The sequence below is a fragment of the Panthera onca genome, chromosome A1 (genome assembly GCF_046562875.1).
Source record: "Panthera onca isolate mPanOnc1 chromosome A1, mPanOnc1 haplotype 2, whole genome shotgun sequence".
Classification (NCBI taxonomy): Eukaryota; Metazoa; Chordata; class Mammalia; order Carnivora; family Felidae; genus Panthera; species Panthera onca.
The window spans coordinates 76,181,658-76,209,350 of NC_138339.1; the positions used below are offsets into that span (position 1 = coordinate 76,181,658).

Genomic DNA, 27,693 nt, shown 5'->3' on the forward strand with positions numbered 1-27,693 from the left:
TTTGAAAACATTATAAAGACAACCTTATTACTAATTCTGCATATGGTTTTTTTGAAAAATTGTGGAGAAAACAAATGACATAAAATTTATCATTGTAGCCTTTTTGTTTAAAATTTTTTAACGTTTATTTATTTTTGAGACAGAGAGAGAGACAGAGCATGAATGGGGGAGGGTCAGAGAGAGAGGGAGACACAGAATCTGAAACAGGCTCCAGGCTCTGAGTTGTCAGCACAGAGCCCGACGCGGGGCTCGAGCTCACGGACTGCGAGATCATGACCTGAGCTGAAGTCGGACACCCAACCGACTGAGACACCCAGGTGCCCCTGTAGCCTTTTTTAAGTGTTTAGTTAGTACAGTAGTGTTAACTATGTGCACACTGTTATGCACCAGTTCACTAGAAATTTTGCATCTTGCAAAACTAAAATTCTATATCCATTGCACAATAACTTCCATTTATCCCCTTCTCTCCAGCCCCTGAAAATCACCATTTTACTTTCTAAGATTTTGGCTACTTAATATGCCTTATATAAGTGGAATTGTGCAGTGTTTGTCTCTTTGTGACTGGCTTATTTCACTTAGCACAATGACCTCAAGGTTATTGAACATATGCCGTGGCATATGCCGGTAAAAATACTTTCTTTTTAAAGCTAAAAAATAGTCAATTGCATGTATATACCACAATATTGCATCTGACAGGGAGCATATGATAAGACAAAAAATCTGTGGTATGACAACTACAGATTTCACTGGTCTTACTCTGTGCCCTTATCCAGAAACAGCTGACTTGATAGAATGGAGTCATGTCTTGGTATTGTCCACACTTTTTGATGGAGTATTTAGGTTTTCTCTATTACTATCATGTCATCTTCAGAGATAGTTTTACTCATTCCTTTCTGATTTGAATGCCTTTATTTCTTTTTCTTCCCTGATTGATCTGGCTAGTACTTCCAGTGCAATGTTGATTAAAGTGAGGAGATTGGGTATCCTTGTGTTACTCCTGATCTTATGGGTTTGTCATGATGACCTTTGTCATGTTGATGCATTTTCCCTTTTACTCAATTTCTTGAGAGTTTTTATTATGAATGAATGCTGAATTTTGTCAAATGATTTTTCCACTTCAATTGACCTGATCATATGATTTGTATCTTTCATTTTGTTCCTGTGGTGTATCACATTGATTAATTTGCAGATATTGGACCATTCTTGCATCCCTGGAATAAATCCCACTGATTGTGGTGTATGATCCTTTTAATGACTTGTTAAATTTGGTTTCCTAATATTTTGTTGAGGATTTTTGAATCTGTGCTCATCAGGGATATTGGCTTGTAATTTCCTTTTCTTGTAGTGTACTTGTGTGGTTTTAGTTGCACATTTAAATGTAATATCCAATTTCAGTTTGTTTGTTTTTTATATAATATGGGAAATGGGTAAAGCTTCTATTTTTCCCCTCAAAGGGATATCCCATTGTACTGATGACATTTATGGATCATTCTGTGTGGTTTTTTTTTTTAAATCAATTTATTTTTTACTGATATTATACACCATCTATATCATAAATTAAATTTCTTGCATACATAGGTTTCCTTCTGATCTGTTGTCTCTCTAATCCGTTGTCTGATCTCTCTCTCTATTTTCATGCCAGTACTACAATGTTTTAATAACTACAACTTTATATATGATTTGCTATTTGGTTGGGTAAGTCCTTCCTCAATATTATTCACCAAAAAGCAGGAGCTATTTCTGCAAAATTACTCTTTCAGATAAACTTAATAGTCTCAGGTTACAGTGAAAGCATTTTGATTTGAGATACTTGAATTTACTTATCAAATTGGGAATAAATGTCATTTTTCTATGCAAGAATATGGTATATATTGCCCTATTTTCTCTGCTCTTCCTTTGTGCCATTCAATAAAGTCTTAGGAATTTTGTTACTGAAAATATTCCATTAAGCTTATTCCTAGTAATTTATTTTGTTAGTAATGTGCTTGGAATCTTTATATTATTACTTCTTAATCAATTATTTCTAGTAAGAGGAAAATCTGTTAATATATATGGCACCTATTAAATTCTTTGCTTACATTTTCTGACTATTTTCCTCAGTCTTCTTGGTTATCAATTATTTACAGATAGGTAATAATCATATATAGCATAATGCATATGGTTACAATACATAGCTGGATTCAAAAGTAAAAAGAGAAAAAAAATTCTAAATATTTTAATCAGTGAGGAAACACATAATCTTAGTGAAAATCTAGAGTTGAAACTTTCTATGCATACCATGTCCAGATATATATACCTCTCTGATAATGGAACTCAAGATTGCAACCTAATAGTATTGCAAGTCGGAACTTGTATCCCTTAATAATATAACAATGGATAAGGAGTTAGCCCATTAATAAATAAAACTGGGAATATTCTCCACTTTCTGTGAAAGACAGAGCCTATATGCAAGCTCCTCACCAGGTCACTGTTGACAAATAGAATTACCTGCGAGAAACCAGCACCTTCAAAACTGTGGTTCTTAACTATGTGGGTTTTGTCCCACAATGGATGGTCAGACAAGGTCTTATGCGTCTGTGGAATTGAAGACAGTGGTAGCTGTATGGTAATGAACGTCTGCAAATCTTCTACCTAAATGATACAAAATAACTTTATAACTGTGAAAACTTTCTGCAAGGTCATGGCCTTAGCATGACTGAAGACAAATAGTGCTGAAATTGCAAAATGAACAGTGAGTAAAAGAGAAAATCAACACAGGATCCTTCACATTCCCATCCTGCCCTGCTTACTGCAAAGTCTGCCAATGCAGACCAAGAAAAAGCTGCAGGGAAAATGGAAGATAAAGGCTAACAAAGAGTACTATGGGTGATTAGGTATGATCACCAGGAGAGTGATAAACACTCAATCTGAGTTGATTCAGAGAAGGAATTGTAAGAAAGGCATTTCCAAGTGTATGTAATGTAAAGGGTTAGATATCGGATAAAAGGTTAGTTGCACACCTTAAAGGCCAGGCTTGCCCTAAAGGTTGTGCATGATTTAAATGGGCAGGAATGATGTTTAAGGATAGGTAAGAGTTAAAGGGGTAATATTCCAAAAGCATAGCTTCTGTCGACGAAAAAAGTTGAAAAGGAACAAAGAATTACTTGTGCCACCTGAGTGGACATGGGAAAAGAAAGAAAAGAGAAAAAAATTAGAATCTTGTAGGGTAAAAGAAACCTGCATAACTGGAGGAGTCACAATCAGCAAAACAAACAATAGGGACAAATTAACACAAGATGTTCCTCCCTTCCTCCTTCCCTGTCCCTCTCTCTTTCTCTCTGTTTGATTATGGCTTTGTAATGAAATACACAAAGTTGAAATTTTTAATTTTTCTCTGTTAAAGTGTTGAAGACATTGATGATCATCACAAGTGGCTGAGGAGTTGGTGGATTTATTTCGGTTTTGTCTCACTTACTGCATGGATAACATTAATACCATTGTCATGCTTCCCACACAGTGTAGGAGGTGACTGTAAAAATGTAATTCATTAAGTTAAAATACAGTAGGTTCCTTGTCCCACCCCCATTTCCCGTTCTCAGAATATGGCTGAACTACTTTTCTTTTTGTCATGGAGATATGACATATGCTAGTGTTATTTGAACACATGAAACTTCATGTTGCCAAATACTATTTTATTTATGTGCCAAACTTTCATTAGTATATATTTTTGTTTCTTGTCATTTTTTAAAAAAGGTAGAGTTCATAAGTTTTCTTTAAAAAGAAATATATTTAAATCTATTTACCTAGCATTATTTAATACATGTACCACCTGAAAGAATTATTGTAAGATAAAGTAATAACTATTAAAATTCTTTTGGAAACACTAAAAAATACATGTAACATTAGAGAAATCAAATACTCTCCTAATGGTAGTACATTTTATTGGCACAAAATATTTTTAGTAATGTCAAAGATGACTCTTACATTTTAGGGCTGTGTTGTCAAAAACTATAGTCACTTTCCATGTGTGGCTATTTAATTTTCAAAGTAAATTAAGATTACTCAGTCATAGGAGCTATATTTCAAGTATTTAATAGCTACATAGAGCTCGTGGCTACAGTATGGGACAGTACGGCTACGACAAGTTTTCATTATCATAGAATGTTCTTTATGACAGCACTGTTTTAGAAGAATGTGCTTTTTACTTAGATTGACTTAAGCTTGTTCAAAAATAGCTCACTTGCCATTTCAAGAAAAACTATTAAGATGTGTGCGTATGTTTGTATATATGTTTTAATTATTTGAATGTGTCATAAGATTCTTTTACTTGTTAACCTATAGGTACAGCAAAGATAAAAGCTGAGAAACGTAAACAGCTTCATCCGTTTGACAACAAGTTTAAAGATAAGGAACTTGGAACTAGTATCAAGGATTTATTTGCTAATACTTGGGTAAAGTAAAATATTTTACATGAACAAGCCAATTAAGTTGACCTGTATATTTTCTAACAGTGGATTTAAAAGAATAACCGTAAAGTGTTCAACTTAAATCTGAGGGGGACTTAAGCCCTTAATTAAGTTACTCATTTTACAGATAATGGCAAATAGGACCCACCTTACCTAAGTGACGTTTCCGGGAATGTGGCTAGTGTCAGAGGATGGTACTAGTTTTTTCCTTCTACCTTTTCTTTTAATTTTACTTTTGTATTATTTTGTGTTTGTTCTTTTCCTGAAGAAATACATAAGACTTATAGGTATTAACATCTTTTTATTATGTTTAAATGACTTAGAAGAGAACTCTAGAAGTTAACAAATATTCATGAAAACATCGTATTTTATGGAAATTATTTCATCTCAGTTTCAAATGGAGAAAAATTCTTTGCTTCTCTAGGTGAGAAACAAAGCCTACAATACAGACATAGTGGGTTTAATAAAAACAAACAAACTTCTAAGTAGTGATTCTACATTCAATTTGCTTTCTCTTCTCCTTTTCATAAGTATTCTTTATGTTGTGGGCAGAATTATATTGAGGATATATGGAAACTAACACCTATGCCTTTATGGAGCTTATATTCTTGTGTAGGTTTCAGATTTTTAAAAATACAGAGATTAGAGGTAGCTCAGGCTGTTAAGCGTCCAACTCTGGATTTTGGCTCAGGTCATGATCTCATGGTTCGTGAGTTCTAGCCCCATGTTGGGCTTTGTGCTGACAGTGCAAAGCCTGCTTGGGATTCTCTCTCTCTCCCTCCCTCTGCCCCTCCCCTGCTTGCACTCTCTTTCTCTTTCATAATAAATAAACATTAAAAAATACAGAGATTAAAAACAACTGATTAACAATTGTGTAGGGAAAATTCTACATAAAATGTACTTTAGTTATGGGGTAATAATGTAGGTTTCACTGAATGGGGAGCATTTAAATGGAATACCCTAAAGCAAGAGAAGAAGTTATCCATGTGAAGAATGGTCATTAATAAAATTCCAGGCATAAAAGACACATGTGGAAACATCTTGGAGCAGCAAAGTTTTAAGAATGTTCAGTTCAGAGAAGCCTTGTGTATTTGGAGCATAGTTGCTTGGTGGGGAGAATGAACGAATAACAGGTTAGAGAGTAAGCAGAGGCTAGGTCACAAAGGTCCTTGTGGGGCATGGTAAGAACTTTAGATTTTGGTTTTAATGCAATAGGAAGTCACTCATATAGGTAAGGAAATAGTGTTTTAAGAACTTTAAAACATGACTTTGGGTAAAAAATGGATTACAGTGGGGTAAGAGTTGAAAAGGCAGTATGACTTGGGTGTTATAGGAGGTTTTCTCTGGGTATTATAAATAGTAATTTTTTTATTCATATGAGACCCAATTGTAAGAACCAATTAAAGAATTATTTGGCATTTATAAAATACGGGGCTACTGACAATGAATTGTGTACGAAGAAGAAAAAACCTTCCACATGTCAACATGATTTGAGTTTCTGGGACCTTAAAGAAAAGAAATTAAAGAGTGGCTCAGCTGATTAAGCATCTGACTTTGTTGGCTCAGGTCATGATCTCACAGTTTGTGGTTTTGAGTCCTGTGTTGGGCTCTGTGCTGACAGCTCGGAGCCTGGAGCCTGCTTCCAATTCTTTGTCTCCCCCTCTCTCTGCCCCTCCCCTGCTTGCAGTCTGCCTTTCTCTCTCTCTTAAAAATAAATATGCATTAATTTGTTTTTTTTTTTATAAGAAAAGAAATTAAAGCCTAAAATATGGGGAAACAGATGTTCTAACAGATGTTCTAAAGCCTACATATGGACATGTAATATTAGGATCCAACAGAAAGCTTATGTATCTTATGCTCTTTCCTTTAACAATGTACCAGGCTGAGTTTCAGAAAGAAAACAGGGATAATGCGCCATACTTTAGGAAGCCTAGTAGATTACAAAAAATCCCACTGTTTGCCTTATTTCATGGGGTAGCACCTGCCAAAGCTCCGTTTCTTAGTAAAATGTAGCTACGGAGCAAGCCATGTTGGTGAAATTAAAGTAGGGCATGTCTTCTCTGATAATAATGGAGTCAGGCAGTGTTTTCTGCTAGGTTGGTGGTTAATTATGAGTCATTTAAGTAAGCAATGCAGCTTATTAAAGAATTCATGCAAGGAAGAGTGGAGTTGAGCAGTGGATAATGGCTATAACCCCTTATCAGGCAGGGGCTAGAGATGCTATGACTTTCTGGAAATGAGTAGAAAGTGGAACTAAAGGTGAGTTTATGCTTGCCTGTTGTAGATCTTTTAGGCAGAGAGATTTTCTTCAGTAGGGTCTATTACTTTTCATCTAAGCCCAAAAGTCAGATGAGATGCTAGAGATGCTGACCCCTGAGGAGTAGCATCCTATTCTCCTTTGGTAAAAAGTTTTAGAGAGAGCAAGCTCTATCCTTCTCTTTGTGCTCTATTGGTTATCCAAGAGGTAAAAGGCTAATGATACATCAGATCTCTCCTCATCCATAGGTTCTTATCTGTTAGTAGGCCTGACCACTAGTAGGACTACCCAGCAGGGATATTATATAGCACTCACTAATGGTGAGACCTAATGTAAATGTCCATATTTCTTTGATTCTAAGACACACTTTTTTCCTTTACATTTTAGCATATTTAAAATTGGGTTGGTATTAAATTGATGGAGCCTTGAAATAACTGTAAAGCAGCATGTGATTGTGACATAGTAGATATTGGCTAAGTAGATATTGGCTAAGTATGGGTAAAATGGTCATGGCCATTCATATTATCATTACCTTAAGTAAGTTATATACTTTAGTGGGACTGTCCATAGTAGGCGAAACCGCTGGGTTAACTCTTCAAAAAGATGATGCAGTATTTAAGCATTGAGTTATGAAGTCATTATATATCTAGAAAGAAACAACAACAGAATATAATTTTGATATTAGTAAAGCAAACATTTGATGTTGAACGAATGACCGCTAGTTCACATTTTCTTGCAAATAACATCCAAGTGTTTTATGAAACTTAAGTAAAGGAGTCCCATAAGTAGAGATAGCATTATTGTTCTCTTATTAAGAAAGCTGCTAAAGGAGATAGCATTATTGTTCTTTTATTAAGATACCTGATAAAGGACTGCCTACCACGTGCCGAACTGTGCAACTGAGTCAGGAAAAATTGGCAAGTCCTTCTTAGTAGATCTAATATATTTCAAAAGCTGGTGAAACTAATATCTGCATAGTATAGGACTTTCCTTAAAGCATTGTATTGTTATGTCATTGGCAGTAATTTTTTTTTTCTTGGTGGTACATAAAATAATGGTGTTTCTTACTGTTGATAGTATCTTAGAGTCCATGAAATATGGTATTTTAACCTTTCTGAGCCTCTAAAAAACTGGTGCAATAATGGTACCTTCTTCATAGGAATGCAAGGTGTATAGATTACCACATAGCCCATAATAAAAACTCAATAAATACATAATAAATATGAATGCCTTCTTGAGATATTTCTGATTTTAGTTTAGGGAAGGAAAGTACACCAAAAATACAGGGGAAAACTTCTTAAGATTTTCTTTCTATCTTGATAAGAGTGGGTTATCAACTAGAAAATAAATGTAAAAGACTAATTGAAAAATTTGATGGAATAAATATCTATTGTTTTCCTGCATTACTAATCCTATAGTTCAATACTTCCTGGTTCATGAGACTTAATTGGTACTATTTGCTTGAAGTTCAATGTCTGTTTACAAGCTCCTAATATAAGAAATGACATAAAATAATTCCAGCAAGCAAATTATTCCAATCAGTGAAATGTATCACCATCATCATAAGACTACTAACAGCTAGTTAAAAAACACATCTCCTGATTTTCTAGACATAGATTTTTTAAACAAGTCTTTTTATCATAAATTTTAATTAAAAGCCAGAGAAGTGGCTATTTTTAGAATGAATTCTCTTTACTGTTACCTATTTCTTGCTGTTCCTTATTTATATATTTTAGAAAATTCATCAGTTAAGGAAACATAATAGTTTTATTCAAATGTTAGTAAAGATAATTTTAATTTACAAATAGAGGGGCGCCTGGGTGGCTCCGTCGGTTAAGCGTCCGACTTCAGCTCAGGTCACGATCTCGCGGTCTGTGAGTTCGAGCCCCGCGTCGGGCTCTGGGCTGATGGCTCAGAGCCTGGAGCCTGCTTCCGATTCTGTGTCTCCCTCTCTCTCTGCCCCTCCCCTGTTCATGCTCTGTCTCTCTCTCTCTGTCTCAAAAATGAATAAAATAAAAAAAAAATTTACAAATAGAAAAAATGGGCATGAATAAAAGATAACAAGCTAAAATAGAGACAAAATACTTAACATTTTTATAAAGTTATAATATCCATGAGGTGAAATGTTATAAATAAAAAGTCAATGGCATTAACTTGAAGAACAGAAAGAAAAATGACTAAGAGCAATAATAGTCTATAGATCTCAGAATATAATAGATTAGAAGTATATTTTAAAAGAATAAAAAGAGAAAGCTTGGAAATTAGGAAATAAGTCAGGGAAAAGAAAAAAATGAAATTAAGACTGGCTGGAAGCAGGTTAGGAATAAAATTTAAAAAAATTAATCTTTATTTTTGAGAGAGAGAGAGAGAGGGAGGGAGGGAGGGAGGGAGGAATAGAGAGAGAGGGAGACACAGAATCCAAAACAGGCTACAGGCTCTGAGCTGTCAGCACAGAGCTTGACTCAGGGCTCAAACTCATGAACTGTGATATCATGACCTGAGCCGAAGTTGGAGGCTTAACTGACTGAGCCACCCAGGCACCCCAAGGAATAAGATTTTATAGGAGAAAACTTTTTAAATGTATGGAGTAGAGAGATCAGCACTTTTACCTTCTTTTTCTTCATCTCCTACCTAAAGTTTCACACCTTATTAACAGGGAAGACATTTACATACTAAAACTCCAGTGAACAAAGAAGTGTCAATGACTATCATGATAATAAAGAACTTTTTGAACGATAAAGACCAAACAAATATAAAGTGTTATTCGTTGTTTGTATTTGACTGTAAGTGGATGACAGAATCTATCAAAGGAAGCTAGGATCCAAAGTATTTAGATATTATTCTATTGGTAGTCAAAATACTGAATTTCCTTGGAAAGCAAGTAAATTACTATTATAGATACTAAAATCAATTTACATTTGACATAAGTAACATAATTTTTAAAAATGTATTTAGTGCTTATGTTTATGTCAGGACATAATATACTAGTTTCAGTCTCTGAGTTGTCTACTAGGTTTGACCAAATAAATTGGTGTGGAAGGAGAGTGAGTGAAATTTCAGGATAGAGGGCTGAAACATTTTTAAACTTGAAAAAAACAGCATTCTCTACATGAGATATTGTACTCTTATTGGCAGATTTAATAAAGATAAGCATTACTTTCTATGGCTAACTATAGATATTTCATCATAAGGAATGAAGACCAGAGCAAGGGAGAAGTTAAGTAATCAGTAAAACACTTGAGAAGTTCAAGGAAGTTTATTGGTGTCCTCTTCAGCTTATGTTTTCCTCCTATTTGCTCGTAGACACGAAGGCCTTTTATTGGCAAGATCATTGTTTCTTGTCATGCTGCCTTGATTAGGGTAGGAAGTAGATTAATGCTTTTACCACATAGAAGAAAAAGTTCCCCAATTAATTGGGACATTATACACCCCATCTCCAATGAACCTTGGTTGAGTCTTTAGGAACTCTTTCCTCTCTTGCATCATTGCTCTGCATTAGTTTCCTTGTTAACATTTCTTTCCACTGTTACTCGAGCCCTGTCCTGAACCTTAGTCTACTTGTCTGTGGCCACTCTTCCATATACTTTATATTTTGCTGATCCTGTCCTTATTTCAGACTCTAAGTACATTAAGGAGTACCTAGTCTAGTTTGAAATCATACCTCCCAGACCAACATGAACCTCCTCTGGTATGATAAAGACCTTGGTTTTAGACCAACTCTGTAATGGACTAGGGCTGAGAGCCACAGTACTACAAGATATGGCTGTTGCATAAAATTATCCACTACTGTAAAGAACTAATTTGATTTCTCCTTTTGTATATCAACATCTACCATAATTAAGCCTGAGTTTACTACATGAAATTCCTTGAATACTGATTTGTATGTCTGGCCTTTTTCTTTGCCTCCCATATTTATATTTAAGAAAAGAATATTTATTTATTTATTTATTTATTTATTTATTTATTTAAAAAGGAAAGCCTGGACATTTTATTGGAAAGGTCCTTTGCATTCTGAGTGTTTGCTTGCTATGCTCACATGTTCTTTCTGAATAAAGCGCCCACAGCCCCTTCTGAAGAAACCCAGAAGTGTAGTGTTGTGCATTAATTGCCATGTTCTATATGATGTAGTTTAAATGTCCTAGTTAAAACTAGGTCTGAGATCAGCACTTGAGCCCAAGACAGCCATCTTTAGATTTCCCAAAAACTTATCAAATATCTTGAGAAAAATATCCAATCAGGAAACCTGCTATAAACTGACTAATTTCTCTTTCTTAAGAGAGTATAAATGGTCAGAAGGGAGCTTTAATAAATTGACATCAAGAAAATGAATGAGAAAAGGCCATTGAGACAGAGAAGCAAATGGAGAGAGAATATACTAAGTAGCTGTAATAGAAGTAGATATAGACACAATAAGCTGACAGAAAGAAACTGAATATCTGGGCCTTTGAAGCAATTAAGACAAAGCAATGGAGACAAGATAAGCTGCTGTTTGAGTCTGAATGATGTTGTTTCTTTATGAGTGCTGAATTATTCAGCTACTTAGAAAGTGTTTTTGGCTTTCTCTCTTTACAGTGTAACATTATAATAAGTTTCATCAATTGGATTAAACTATGAGTCTGTTCATTTTAATTCTAAAGAGTCCAAACACAAAAATTATCTAGTACAGTGGTTCTTAGTGTGGGGCCTAGACCACCACCACCACCACCAACATCATCATCATCATCATCACCTGGGAATTTGTTAAAAATGCAAATTCTTAGGTCCTACTCCAGACCTACTGAAAGTAGGATCTGGCAATCTGTGTTTTATACCCTCCAAATGACTTAAAGCACACCATAGTTTGCAACAACAAATCTAATAATCTAGTGTGACCTTCTTATTTTATAACTTATGAAAATGATTTGTATTCTTTCCTGGGTACCTTCTATATGGCAGAAATTAAATTATTACATATATTCAATTCTCTTGATCACTTGGAGGTATAGATATTATCATTTCTATCTTATAGATGATGAACCAGTAATTTAAAGAGGATGAGTAATTTCTCCAAAGACATGTATATCTTTGGATACACATGCACACAGACAAAAGACACATAGGGTTGGCCGAATTGAAGTTAAAAATATAAAAACCTCTCAAAAAAAGAATATAAAAACCTCTCACATGCCTGACTCTAATGCCATTACTCTTGTGTACTCTTGTGTATTATAAAATACCGCCTAAAAATAAGATACGTAGAGACTGCTATTTGCTGATTATTGTTTCAAAAATCAATTGCAGAGCCAAGATAAAAGCTAGGTTTTCTGTTCCTTATTCTGCCTGTTATATCTAATACATACTACCATTTCTTATAAAACCATGGTATAGTCCAGTGGAATGGAAGATAGAACTCAATAAGAGACTAATACATATAAGAACTTGCCATGCGATAGAATAGGCACTGCAGGGATAGTTGCTCAGTAGATGTGATGACAAGTTTGGTTCTCTGTGTGGTGAAATGAAGTTGGATTTCTATTTCATATCATACACATAGGTGATTTCTAGGTTAATAAAATGTGATTAGAAAAAAACAACACAGTTAATGCTAAACCGTGAAAGACATATCTTGTGACATAGAGGTAGGAAAGGTTAAACAAGTTTGCAGTATTGTAAAATACGAAGTAAAAATTTATGGATCAAAGATTTCGGTTCTATGAAGGAAACCGTAGACAATGTTAAAAGATGAGTGACAGTTCTTTCAACCCAACAAGAGATTGGTATTTAGAATGAACAAATTATTGGAAAATCTGTGTAGGAATTTCAGAAAGCCTAATAAAAATATGAATAGACAGTTTGCACACAGTAACAAATCCTAAATAGCTATGAATTACATGAAGAAATGCTCAATTGGATTTGAATTTAAGGAAGCATATTGTGGCACTGCTTCACATCCATCAGCATGGCTAAATTTTAAAAGCCAGCTAATAATATCAAGTGTTTGTGATTATGTGGGGTGTACCAGTTATCTACTGCTACATGACAAACCACCCCAAAACTTAGTGGCTTAAAATAATAAAACATGATTTTGTTCATTAATCAGCAGTTTTGTCAGGCCTTGCTCCTTTCAAATATACTTTTTTTAATGTTTATTTTTGAGAGAGAGAGAGAGACAGAGTGTGAACAGGGGAGGAGCAGAGAGAGAGGGAGACACAAAATAGGAAACAGCATCCAGGATCTGAGCTGCCATCACAGATCCTGATGCTGGGCTGGAACTCACAACCTATGAGATCATGACCTGAGCCTAAGTCAGCCACTTAACCCACTGAGCCGCTAAGGTACTCTATGGCTTATCCCTTTCAGATCGACTTGTCAGCTAAAGTAAAGTCTGGAAAATAAAATCGTCTGGAGGCTTATTTACTCAAATATTAGCTTTTGGTACTGGTTGTTTGCTGAAATACCCACAGATGGCCTCTCCATCTGATCTGGGCTTTCTTATAACATGGTGAAAGAGTTCCAAGGCCAGACTCCTAAGAGAGTGGGAGGGAGTACATAGCAGAAGTCAGATTGTCATTTTATGACCCAACATCAGAAGTCATGCTGCATCTCATGCTTTGTTGAGACAGTCATAAAGGACTTTTCCAAGGTCATTGCCTCCTGATGAGAGAATGGCAAAATTCTGGAAGGGAATGTGGAACTGAAAATATTGCTTTAATGGATTTTATAAAAAGTATAAGTTGCTACATGAAGAAAATAGAACTCTCTTACATTATGGTGGGATTGTTTTGGGAAAAAAATTCTAGAGAAATGATGTACTAAATGTCAATGCCCTAGCAATCCCGTTCTAGAGTATGTATTTCCAAAGGCGTTCTACCCTAGTCCTTGATGGTGCATGCACAGGGATGTTTAATGTAGCCTTGTTTGTGACAGTGGGAGTGGAACTGAGCCTAAGCATTTAATGCTGTGGGAGTGGATGAGTATGGTGGAATCACACTTTGTAAAGTTAGATAGCACTCAGAAGATGAGTTAAATTAATATACAGAATATGTTTAGATTAAAAAAGTGGTGTTTAGGACTAGAAAAAAAATTAAGTTATTTTAAGAATATACAAATAAAACACCACTGAAAATTTCAAAGATATGTACATATATAGGAAATACAGAAATCTGTTTGAAAATTAATACTTTAATGTTAATTATTGTCATGTTAATTACTATGTATAGTGTAGTAGTATGATAGGTAATAGTAAACCATGACTATACATCTTTGTCAGGTTTCTCAGTAAGTTCCAAAAAATTGACTAAAATGCAGAATTTAAATGACTTTACTCTGTATGGAATTCCCGGGAGTAAAATATTATAGAATCTTAATTGTGTGTAATACTAGTGATTTTCCTTGAGTGTTGCTTAAATTATCTTTGTTTCATTTTTTAGTTAAGTAAAAAAATTTGTTAAGGAAAAAAAGTAGATAAAAGTAAAGGGGCATTCTAGACATCTGGTTAATGGCATCTAGTTTCCCTTAAGTTTCCTAGCAAACGGCCAGACTTACAAATAAAAATTTTAGAGGTAGAATTACAAATAAAAATGGTTTAAACACTACATGTCTTTAGCAGTATTTGTATACTGGTGAATTGCAAATTTATATATATATATATATATATGCACATTTTATACATATATGCAATATATATATGTATATTATATACGTATATATATTATACATATTATAATGCATTTCCAGTTTAGATTGTGAAAGGTAAAATTTTGTTGATTGCTCATTAACATATGAGTGAATAAATCTGTTTTTCTTTACCTAACAACATAAAATAATTTGAATATGACTTATTTCTATTTCAGGTTCTGATGAAGAATCCAGTATTTATATGCCTAGCTCTGACCAAAGCTTCAGAATCTTTAGTTCTTATTGGAGCTTCTGAATTTTTGCCTATATATATAGAAAATCAGTTTGTATTAACACGCACCACAGCAACTAAAATCGCAGGTAGACCTTTTCAGCTCATTGTATTCATTTTGAAGTTTTTATATAAAGTTTTCTTATATGCATTTAGGAAATATTTCAAATAAACATAAAGCAGGAGTAATAGCATTTACTCAAGTTTTATTTTATTTTATCTTATTTTTCTTTTCAGTGATTTTATGTATTACTCAGTGCTCATCAGAATAGTATACTCTTTTTTTTTTAATTTTTTTTAACGTTTATTTATTTTTGAGACAGAGAGAGAGACAGAGTATGAATGGGGGAGGGTCAGAGAGAGAGGGAGACACAGAATCTGAAACAGGCTCCAGGCTCTGAGCTGTCAGCACAGAGCCCAATGAGGGGCTTGAACTCACTGGCCGCAAGATCATGACCTGAGCCGAAGTTGGACGCTCAACCAACTGAGCCACTCAGGCGCCCCCGCAATAGTATACTCTTAATCCCCCTTTATTTCACTATGTTCCTCTCCCAACCTCTGGCAACCCCCAGCTTGGTATCTGTATTTAAAGTCTGGGTTTTTTTTGTCCCTTTTGTACTTTGTTCATTTGTTTTGTTTCTTAAATTCCACGTATGAGTGAGATCTTATGGTATCTGTTTTCTCTGACTGACTTGCTTCACTTAGCATTATACCCTCAAGTTCCATCCATACTGTTGTGAGCAGCAAGATTTCATTCTTTTTTTATGGCTGAGTAATATTCCATCATATTTCACATTCTATCACATCTTCTTTACCCATAGGGGCTGCATCTATAATTTGGTTTTGTAAATAATTCTGGAATAAACATAGGGAGGCGTATATCCTTTTGAATCAGTGTTTCTGTATTCTTTGGATAAATAGCCAGTAGTGGAATTACCTGATCATAAACTAATGCTAATTTTAATTTTTTGAAGACCTCAAAAAATACTGTCTTCCACAGTTGCTGCACCAGTTTTCATTCCCATCAACAGCATACACAGGTTCATTTTTGTTCCACATCTTTGCCAACACTTGTTATTTCTTGTGTTATTGATTCTAGCCATTATGACAGGTGTGGATTGATATCTGATTGTGGTTTTGATTTGCATTTCCCTGATGATGAGTGGTGTTGAACATCTTTTCATGTGTCTGAAATGTGTCTCTTGTAGGCAACATATAAGTGTTTTCTTGATAGATTCCGTCACACTGTGTCTTTTGATGGGAAAATTTAGACTATTTACATTTAAAGTAATTATTGATAGGTGGGGCATCCGGGTGGCTCAGTTGATTAAGCATCCAACTTTAGCTCAAGTCATGACCTCACAACTTGTGGGTTGGAGCCCAATGTCAGGCTGTGTGCTGACAGCTCAGAGCCTGGAGCCTGCTGTAGGTTCTGTGTCTCCCTCTCTCTCTGCCCCTCTCCTGCTCATGCTCTGTCTCTCTCTCTCTCTCTCTCAAAAATAAATAAATATTAAAAAAATATTTTAAAAATTAAAAAAATAATTATTGATAGGAAATTACCTATAAAAAGTATTGCCATTTTGTTTATTGTTTTCTGTTTATTTTTATAGTTCTTCTCTGTTCCTTTCTTCCTGTAGTTGATGACTTTTTTAGTGTTATGTTTGGATTACTTTCACTTTATTTTTTTATATGTCATTATAGTTTTTTGGTTTGTGGTTACCATTAGGTTTATATATAACATCCTAAGTATACGACAGTCTGTATTAGGTTGATGGTTGCTTTAATTTGAGCACATTCTAAAAACACAATATTTTTACTCTGTACCTTCTATGTTCTATATATATGCTTTTGCATTTTTAAATTTTATGAATCCCTTAACTAATTTTTTAGATGTAATTAATTTTACTATTTTTGTCTTTACCCTTCATACTAGATTTATAGGTGACTGATCTGTAGTTTTATTATACATTTGCTTGTGGGCACCTGGGTGGCTCAGTCAGTTGAGCATCTGACTTTGGCTCAGGTCATGATCTCACAGTTTGTGGGTTCAAGCCCTGTGTCAGGCTCTGTGCCAACAGCTCAGAGCCTAGAACCTGCTTTGGATATTGTGTCTTCCTCTCTCTCTGCCCCTCCCCCACTCATGTTCTGTCTCTCTTGCTCTCAAAAATAAGTAATAAAACATTAAGAAAATTAAAAAAAAAAAGATTTGTTTTTACCAGTGAATTCTTTTTCCTTTTATAATTCCTTCTGGTTCTGCCTTTTTATTTTCCACTTAAAGAAATCCTTTTAACATTTCTTACAAGGCTAGTTTAGTGGTGATGAATTCTTAACTTTTGTTTGGGAAATTCTTTTTCTTTCCACCATATCTGGATGATAAATTTTCTGGGTAAAGTATTCTTGGTTGAAGTTTTTTTTTTTTTTTTTTTTTCTTTCAGCACTTTGCATATTTATGCTACTCTCTTCTGGTCTGTAATTTTCTGCTGAAAAATCAGCAGGTAGCCTTGTAGGGTTTCCCTTACCCTTTATATGTAACTAGTTGCTTTTTCTTGCTGCTTTTAGGATTCTTTTTGTTTTTAATTTTTGACATTTTAATTATTATATGTCTTGGTATGTACCTTCTTGGCTTCATCTTGTTTTCTACTTCTACACTGTTCCCTCTCTCACTTCTCTTCCTTACTCCTTATAGATAGCCACTATTCTAAAGTTAGAGTGCAATGTTCCCAAACAAGTTTGTATATTTTTACTGCTTATAAGCCTATCTGTGGACAATCTATTTCTAAAATTCATACATTTTCTTGCATATATTCTTCTCCCACTTTCATTTCCAATTACATCTACCCCATTCATGTTGTTGTCTATTTAATGCTGTGGAATTCTATTTTATGAAAACACCACTGTTTATTTATCCATTATCATATTAATGGACATGGAGTTACCTCTAACTTTTCACTCTTCCAAACAATGCCATAGTGAAAAGGCTGTATGTGTCTACTTGTGCAGATCTGTAAAAGTTGATCTAGGTTGAGACATTAAAAGGGAATTGCTATTGTGTACATCTTCAGTTACTAGAATTGGCTCTCCAAAAGAGGTTGCAATTGGTATTAAATATTTTAAGATTCTGGCATTAATGAGAAAGTCATGAATATTGTCATATATTTTATGCTGTAAAAAGCCAAGGATACATGCAAATACTTTTAGGGCAACCAGTAACAGTAAAAAAAAAAAAAAAAAAAATAAATAAATAAATTAAAAAAAAGTAAAAAAATATTAATTTGGAAATTTTGATTAAAATTAAAAAAAAACAAGAAAGGAAAGAAATGAGGAACATAAAACACATGGGCCAAATAAAAACAAATGTTAAAATATGCACAAATTTTGACTATCAGCCTATTATGGAGTAGATTTTATGAAACAGGAAACACGATTGTCAGACTGCACATAGGCCAAAATCTCAAAACATAGCTGTTTTAAGGGCCATAATGACAATATTTTTCCATGAATCTGCCATATTGTTTGCTGTTCTGATAAATCTAATCAAGAGATTGGGACTAAATTTATTCAGTTTCCTACAGTGTTTAAATAAGGATAATATCAACAAAAGTCCAAACAAAGGATAAGGCCACATGCAATACTGGCCTCAACCATGCTGGCAAGATCTTGGCCCCAACCAGCTAAATAAATCCCTTGGCCCTCATGGTCTACCTTAGAAAACAAGATGGATTTCTCCTTAAGTTTCTGTATTTACCTTTTTAATTAGCCTGAATTATTAATCCAGTAAAACAGAAAGTATTAGCAATAGTGTATGTTCTACCTTGGGCTAAAAAGATGAAGTTTTGGGCAATTCTGTCATCCAAATTAGTATTGATCAGTGGCTGATGCTGATCAGAATGTTTTCCAAGGCTGTGGTGTCACTGATTATTTCAATTAAAGTCAGGAACAAATTTTGTACCACCTTTTCTGATTGGATTACTCTTATACTGATAACTGCCCTCAGGTGCATATAAATAATGTGTCAGTAATCCCTCCTGGAGGCTCCTGTCAGAGAGATTTCCACAGTCTTCTGAGGGCTATTTGATCTACTGGTGGTATTTCTTTAAGCACTTCAAGATTTCTTACGAATATCCCTATGGCTTGAATATACCATTTCATTTAGTTGTGAATCTGATTGGTGAATCCCAGAATGAAATATAAGTCCACAGAATCACAATGACTGCATGGGTCAGGGCTTCAGTTTTGACAAGAAGCCAGTAGTAAGCTAAGAGTTGTTTTTCCTACCTACCTATTTCAGGGAGTCAGTGAATCCAAACCCCAAGGGATTTTCCTGAATGGAGGCTGGCTCCCTCTTCCAGAGGCTCCAGTACACAAAATCTCTATAGATTTCCAGCTCCAATGGGTCATTAGGTTTGTGGTACCTCAAAGCAGGAAGAAGTATGCCATAGCTTCTTGATTAGCTTCAAAAGTAGGTCAGGATTACACTCACTGTAGGTTAGCTGATAGAAAAGACCACTAGAGTAGAATATCCACATGAGTCACCTACTGTCTCAAATACTCAGAGTCCAAAGCTATGCTATAATCCCTTTTGGTCAGGGGGAAGGAGAACAACAATTTGTCTTTAATTGCCAGAGAGATTGAGCATTGTGAATCTGTCTACATAGTTCCCCCAAAACTTGATGAGCATTCTTCTGGGTTTTGTTGGGCTTTATCAGTCATCTTTGCTGATGAAAGTGTGATAACACCAAAGTCAGAGCTTTTGAGTCTGAGACTTCTGACTCTCCATCCTACTGAACATTTATCTATCATTGAAAGCTTTTGGCATCAGATGATAATGGTACTCACAATGAATCCTTATCTACCCCATTGTAGTAAATATCAGGGGAGTTTAGGGTGTACTGAAAATGTATAGTTATGGCCTTGCAGCATGAATGAGAATTGGTTTTTGTCTTTGGTTCCTAATGGGATAAAAAAGAAGGTTTTGGCAATGTCCAAGATAACATCTCAAGTACCATTTGTGTATGCCATAAATTTAGTTACCTCAGATGTTTGGAACTTCAAGAGGTATAGGAGCAACAAATGAGTTTAATTGGTGGTTAATCTGCTATAAATCTCAATTCCCTAATAAGGGACTATGTTTTCACTGGACATAAGGTCTGGTGAATTGAGTTATTGCTCAAATCCTATTCTCTTACTACCCCTGCTTCCTTTAAATCCATAATCAAAGCTGAGATTTCCCTTTCTCCTCCTGGGATTCTATGTTGTTTCCATTAGACCATACAAGAGGAGACAGGCACACAGGTTCGGGTAAAAATTTATGTGTTTCACTTTTACTTTTGGAGTTTAGGAGCATAAATAATACAAGTTTGTAAAATATAATTACCAATTATACATTTTGGAATTGAAGCCATAGCATTAGTATATTGAAGTTACCACCAAAAGTACATTAAAGTTGTCCAAAGCCTCACTCACAAGATCATTTTACCTCCTTTTCTGAGGCATTTTAAGAGTCCAAATTCCATTCAATGTCTTATTTATGGTTTTACATAGGAAAATGTCTTTCTTAGGGAAATATTCCAGAGATGGTCACAACCCTAAAGCAAAACAACTGTTAGATGTTTTACTTTTGTCTTAGACTGGGTCCAAGGTTGACAGAAGAGACTGCAGGAGGAACTGGGCCCTCAGACAACCCAGCTCTGGCCAATTCACATTAACAAGCAATTGTGAACTCTACTGTCTCATCAGCAAAGCAAATCAGATCAGCTTCTAATGATTCACTGGTTTTCATCTATAGTGGTTGCATATTTCCCTCCTTTCCCTCTAAACCTAATTTGTTGAAAGTTTTTGTCAGATGCTTTCCTGCATTTGTTGAAATTGTCATTATAATTGTACACCTTTATAACTGTTGTCTGAAATCAGGAGAAATCCTCTAACCAGGATGAATCTTAGTAGTAGTTGTTACAAAGGGATAGGTCTAGGATTTTTATAGTTTCAGGTCTCACATTTAGGTCCTTAATCCATTTTGAGTTTATTTTTATATAGTGTAAGAGAGTGGTCCATATTTTCATTTTTTTTACCTGTCATGTCCAGTTTCCCATCACCATTTATTGAAGAGACTGTGTTTTCCTCATTGTGTATTTTTTTAATGTTTTATTTATTTTTGAGAGAAGGATTGAACAGGGTAGGGGTGGAGAGAGAGGGAGACAGAGGATCCAAGTGGGCTCTGTGCTGACAGCAGCGAGCCTGATGTGGGGCTCAAATTCATGAACTGTGAGATCATGACCTGAGCCAAAGTCTGATGCTCAACCAATGGAGCCACCCAAGCACCCCCTTCCCATTGCATATTGTTTCCTGCTTTGTTGAAGATTAATTGACCATATAGTTTTGGGTTTATTTCTGGGTTTTATATTATGTTCTATTGATCTATTTTGTACTAGTAACATAGTATTTTGATCACTAGAACTTTGTAATATAACTTGAAGTCAGGAATTGTGATGCCTCCAGCTTTGCTTTTCTTTTTCAGGATTGCTTTGGCTATTTGGGATCTTTTGTGGTTTCATACAAATTTTAGGACTGTTCTACCTCTGTGAAAAATGATGTTGGTGTTTTGACAGGGATTGCATTAAATGCATAGGTTGCTTTGGGTAGTATAGACATTTAAAAAATTTTTTTTCTTCTGATCAATGAGCATGGTATGTCTTTCCGTTTTTGTGTGTCATCTTCAATTTCCTACATCAGCGTTTTATAGTTTTCACGTTACAGATCTTTTACCTCTTTGGTTAAGTTTATTATTAGGTATTTTATTATTTTTGGTGCAGTTGTAAATGACATTGTTTTCTAATTTTTTCTCTCTACTGCTACATTCTTAGTGTATAGAAATGCAACAGATTTCTGTATATTAATTTTGTCTCCTGTGACTTTCCTGAATTCATTTATCATTCTAGTAGCTTTTTTGGTGGTCTTTAAAGTTTTCTATAGGTAGCATCATGTAATCTGCATATAGTGAAAATTTTACTTCTTCTTTACTAATTTGAATGCCTTTTGTTTCTGTTTGATGTCTGATTGCTGTGGTTAGGACTTCTCGTACTATGTTGAATAAAGTGGTGAGAGTAGAGATCCTTATCTTTTTCCTGACTTTGGGGGAAAAGCTCTGTTTTTCCCCATTGCGGATGATGTTAGCTGTGAGTTTTCTCATATAAGGCCTTTATTATGTTGAGATATATTCCCTCTAAACCTACTTTGTTGAGAGTTTTTATTATGGATAAATGTTATACTTTGTAAAATGCTTTCCTGCATTTGTTGAAATGATCATATATGGTTTTTATCCTCTTATTGATGTGATGCATCACATTGATTAAATTGTGAATATTGAACCACCTTTGCATTCTGACAATAATTACCACTTGATTGTGGTTAGTTATTTTTCAATGTATTGTTGAATTGTTTGGCAATATTTTGTTCAGGATTTTTTGCATCTATCTTCATCAAAGATATTGACCTATTATTCTTTTCTTTAGTGTGTCTTTATCTGGTTTTGGTATCTTATGAATGAATTTGGGTTTTCCTTCCTCTTCTATTGTTTGGAAAAGTTTGAGAAGAATAGGTATTCACTCTTCTTTTAATGTTTGGTAGAATTCACCTGTGGAGCCCTCTGGTTTTGGGTTTCTTTCTGGGTTTGCAAAATTTTGTTTGTGGGAGTTTTTTAATTACTTATTGAATTTCATTGTTGGTAATTAGTCTTTCAAGCTTTATATATCTTCTTGTTTCAGTTTTGGTAGGTTATATGTTTCCAGGAATTTATCCATTTCTTTTAAGTCATCAGATTTGTTGGCATGTAATTTTTCATAATATTCTCTTATAATCCTTTGTATTTCTGTGGTGTCTGTCATTTGTTATTTTCCTCTTTTATTTATTATTTTATTTGATTCTTTTTTATTATGAGTCTGGCTAGAGGTTTATCAATTTTGTTATCTTTTCAAAGAACCAGCTCCTGGTCTTATTGATCTTCTCTCTCTCTCTCTCTCTCTCTCTCTCTCTCTCTCTCTCTTTCTGTATCACTTATTTCTGTTCTGATCTTTATTATTCCCTTCCTTCTGCTGGTTTGGGGTTTTGTTTGTTGTTGTTTTTTTTCTAGCTCCTTTAGGTGTAAGATTAGGTGGTTAATTTGAGATTTTTCTTGCTTCTTGAAGTAGATCTGTATTGCTAAAAACTTTCCTCTTAGAACCACTTTTGCTGCATCCCAAAGATTTTGGACTGTTGCTATTTCCTTTTTGTTTTTTGCCATGTAATTTTTGGTTTCCTCTTTGATTTTTTTGGTTGACCCATTCATTGTTTAGTAGTAGTATGTTATTTAACCTCCATGTATTTGTGGTCTTTCCAGACTTTTTATTATGGTTTACTTCTTGTTTTATAGTATTGTGGTCAGAAAGATACATATTATGACATACTTTTTTTTAGTTTGTTGAGACTTGTTTTGTGGCTTACTATGTGATTTATTCATGTGCACTTGAATGTTCCATGTGCACCTGAAAAGAATGTGTATGATACTGTTTTAGGATGGAATAATGTTCTGAATGTATCTGTTTTTTTTTTTTTCAATATATGAAGTTTATTGTCAAATTGGTTTCCATACAACACCCAGTGCTCATCCCAACAGGTGCCCTCCTCAGTACCCATCACCAACCCTCCTCTCCCTCCAACCCCCCATCAACCCTCAGTTTGTTCTCAGTTTTTAAGAGTCTCTTATGCTTTGGCTCTCTCCCACTCTAACCTCTTTTTTTTTTTTTCTCTTCCCCTCCCCCATGGGTTTCTGTTAAGTTTCTCAGGATCCACATAAGGGTGAAACCATATGGTATCTGTCTTACTCTGTATGGCTTATTTCACTTAGCATAACACTCTCCAGTTCCATCCATGTTGCTACAAAGGGCCATATTTCATTCTTTCTTGTTGCCACATAGTACTCCATTGTGTATATAAACCACAATTTCTTTATCCATTCATCAGTTAATGGACATTTAGGCTCTTTCCATAATTTGGCTATTGTTGAGAGTGCTGCTATAAACATTGGGGTACAAGTGCCCCTAGGCATCAGTACTCCTGTATCCCTTGGGTAAATTTCTAGCAGTGCTACTGCTGGGTCATAGGGTAGGTCTATTTTTAATTTTCTGAGGAACCTCCACACTGCTTTCCAGAGTGGCTGCACCACTTTGCATTCCCACCAACAGTGCAAGAGGGTTCCCGTCTCTCCACATCCTCTCCAACATCTACAGTCTCCTGATTTATTCATTTTAGCCACTCTGACTGGCGTGAGGTGATATCTGAGTGTGGTTTTGATTTGTATTTCCCTGATAAGGACCGACGTTGAGCATCTTTTCATGTGCCTGTTGGCCATCCGGATGTCTTCTTTAGGAAAGTGTCTATTCATGTTTTCTGCCCATTTCTTCACTGGGTTATTTGTTTTTCGGGTGTGGAGTTTGGTGAGCTCTTTATAGATTTTGGATACTAGCCCTTTGTCCGATATGTCATTTGCAAATATCTTTTCCCATTCCGTTGGTTGCCTTTTACTTTTGTTGGTTGTTTCCTTTGCTGTCCAGAAGCTTTTTATCTTCATAAGGTCCCAGTAATTCATTTTTGCTTTTAATTCCCTTGCCTTTGGGGATGTGTCAAGTTAGAAATTGCTATAACTGAGGTCAGAGAGGTCTTTTCCTGCTTTCTCCTCTCGGGTTTTGATGGTTTCCTTTCTCACATTCAGGTCCTTTGTCCATTTTTGAGTTTATTTTTGTGAATGGTATGAGAAAGTGGTCTAGTTTCAATCTTCTGCATGTTGCTCTCCAGTTCTCCCAGTACCATTTGTTAAAGGGACTGTCTTTTTTCCGTTGGATATTCTTTCCTGCTTTGTCAAAGACTAGTTGGCCATGCGTTTGTGGGTCTAGTTCTGGGGTTTCTATTCTATTCCATTGGTCTGTGTGTCTGTTTTTGTGCCAATACCATGCTGTCTTGATGATTATAGCTTTGTAGTAGAGGCTAAAGTCTGGGATTGTGATGCCTCCTGCTTTGGTCTTCTTCTTCCACATTACTTTAGCTATTCGGGACCTTTTGTGGTTCTATATGAATTTTAGGATTGCTTGTTCTAGTTTCAAGAAGAATGCTGGTGGAATTTTGATTGGGATTGCATTGAATGTGTAGATAGCTTTGGGTAGTATTGACATTTTGGCAATATTTATTCTTCCAATCCATAAGCATGGAATGTTTTTTCATTTCTTTATATCTTCTTCAAATTCCTTCATAAACTTCTATAGTTTTCAGCATACAGATCTGTTACATCTTTGGTTAGATTTATTCCTAGGTATTTTATGCTTGTTGGTGCAATTATGAATGGGATCGGTTTCTTTGTCTTTCTGTTGCTTCATTATTCGTGTATAAGAATGCAACATTGATTTTGTATCCTGCAACTTTCATGTATCAGTTCTAGCAGACTTCTGGTGGAGTCTATCGGATTTTCCATGTATAATATCATGTCATCTGCAAAAAGTGAAAGCTTGACTTCATCTTTGCCAATTTTGATGCCTTTGATTTCCTTTTGTTGTCTGATTGCTGATGCTAGAACTTCCAGCACTATGATAAACAACAGCGGTGAGAGTGGGCATCCCTGTCGTGTTCCTGATCTCAGGGAAAAAGCTCTCAGTTTTTCCCCGTTGAGGATGATGTTAGCTGTGGGCTTTTCATAAATGGCTTTTATGATCTTTAAGTATGTTCCTTCTATCCCAACTTTCTCGAGGGTTTTTATTAAGAAAGTTGCTGAATTTTGTCAAAGGCCTTTTCTGTATTGATTGACAGAATCATATGGTTCTTTTCTTTTATTAATGTGATGTATCACATTGATTGATTTGCGAATGTTGAACCAGCCCTGCATCCCAGGAATGAATCCCGCTTGATCATGGTGAATAATTCTTTTTATATGCTGTTGAATTTGATTTGCTAGTATCTTATTGAGAATTTTTGCATCCATATTCATCAGGGATATTGGCCTGTAGTTCTCTTTTTTTACTAGGTCTCTGTCTGGTTTAGGAATCAAAGTAACACTGGCTTCATAGAATGAGTCTGGAAGTTTTCCTTCCCTTTCTATTTCTTGGAATAGCTTGAGAAGGATAGGTATTATCTCTGCTTTAAATGTCTGGTAGAACTCCCCTGGGAAGCCATCTGGTCCTGGACTCTTATTTGTTGGGAGATTTTCGATGACTGATTCAATTTCTTCGCTTGTTATGGGTCTGTTCAAGCTTTCTATTTCCTCCTGATTGAGTTTGGGAAATGTGTGGGTGTTTAGGAATTTGTCCATTTCTTCCAGGTTGTCCAGTTTGTTGGCATATACTTTTTCATAGTATTCCCTGAAAATTGCTTGCATTTCTGAGGGATTGGTTGTAATAATTCCATTTTCATTCATGATTTTATCTATTTGGGTCATCTCCCTTTTCTTTTTGAGAAGCCTGGCTAGAGGTTTATCAATTTTGTTTATTTTTTCAAAAAACCAACTCTTGGTTTCGTTGATCTGCTCTACAGTTTTTTTAGATTCTATATTGTTTATTTCTGCTCTGATCTTTATTATTTCTCTTCTTCTGCTGGATTTCGGCTGTCTTTGCTGTTGTGCTTCTATTTCCTTTAGGTGTGCTGTTAGATTTTGTATTTGGGATTTTTCTTGTTTCTTGAGATAGGCCTGGATTGTAATGTATTTTCCTCTCAGGACTGCCTTCGCTGCATCTCAAAGTGTTTGGATTGTTGTATTTTCATTTTCATTTGTTTCCATATATTTTTTAATTTCTTCTCTAATTGCCTGGTTGACCCATTCATTCTTTAGTAGGGTGTTCTTTAACCTCCATGCTTTTGGAAGTTTTCCAGACTTTTTCCTGTGGTTGATTCCAAGCTACATAGCATTGTGGTCTGAAAGTATGCATGGTATGATTTCAATTCTTGTTTACTTATGAAGGGCTGTTTTGTGACCCAGTATGTAATCTATGTTGGAGAATGTTCCATGTGCACTCGAGAAGAAAGTATATTCTGTTGCTTTGGGATGCAGAGTTCTAAATATATCTGTCAAGTCCATCTGATCCAATGTATCTGAATGTATCTGTTAAATCCATCTGGCCCAGTGTGTTATTCAAAACCGTTTCTACCTTGTTGAATTTATGTTTGTATGTCTGTCCATTGATGTACGTGGGGTGTTAAAGTCCCCTACTATTATTGTATTACTATTGCTTATTTCCTGTATGTTTGTTATTGACTATTTTATGTATTTATTTGGGTGCTCCCATGTTGGATGTACAAATATTTACAATTGTAATATCTTCTTATTGGACTGATCTCTTCATTATTACATGGTTTCCTTCTTTTTCTCTTGTTATAGTCTTTGTTCTAAAGTCTAGTTTGTCCAAAAAAAGGATTGCTACCCTGGTTTTCTTTTTTTTTTTTTTATTTTTTTTATTTTTTAATATATGAAATTTACTGTCAAATTGGATTCCATACAACACCCAGTGCTCATCCCAAAAGGTGCCCTCCTCAATACCCATCACCCACCCTGCCCTCCCTCCCACCCTGCCCTCCCTCCCACCCCCCATCAACCCTCAGTTTGTTCTCAGTTTTTAACAGTCTCTAATGCTTTGGCTCTCTCCCACTCTAACCTCTTTTTTTTTTTTTTTTTTTTTTTTTCCTTCCCCTCCCCCATGGGTTTCTGTTATGTTTCTCAGGATCCACATAAGAGTGAAACCATATGGTATCTGTCTTTCTCTGTATGGCTTATTTCACTTAGCATCACACTCTCCAGTTCCATCCATGTTGCTACAAAAGGCCATATTTCATTTTTTCTCATTGCCACGTAGTATTCCATTGTGTATATAAACCACAATTTCTTTATCCATTCATCAGTTGATGGACATTTAGGCTCTTTCCATAATTTGGCTATTGTTGAGAGTGCCGCTATAAACATTGGGGTACAGGTGCCCCTATGCATCAGTACTCCTGTATCCCTTGGATAAATTCCTAGCAGTGCTATTGCTGGGTCATAGGGTAGGTCTATTTTTAATTTTCTGAGGAACCTCCACACTGCTTTCCAGAGCGGCTGC

General features: G+C 35.2%; 1 protein-coding gene across 6 annotated transcripts in view; it reads left to right on the forward strand.

Moving 5' to 3' along the window:
• Positions 1-27,693, forward strand: part of SLCO6A1 (solute carrier organic anion transporter family member 6A1) — a 100,498-nt gene that overhangs the window by 14,297 nt on the left and 58,508 nt on the right. For all 6 annotated transcript variants that reach the window (XM_060635285.3, XM_060635286.3, XM_060635289.3 and 3 more), the window contains exons 5-7: positions 3,383-3,504; positions 4,321-4,430; positions 14,535-14,679. In XM_060635285.3, the coding sequence (XP_060491268.3) occupies positions 3,383-3,504; positions 4,321-4,430; positions 14,535-14,679 (377 nt within the window). The remainder of the gene's footprint in view (positions 1-3,382; positions 3,505-4,320; positions 4,431-14,534; positions 14,680-27,693) is intronic.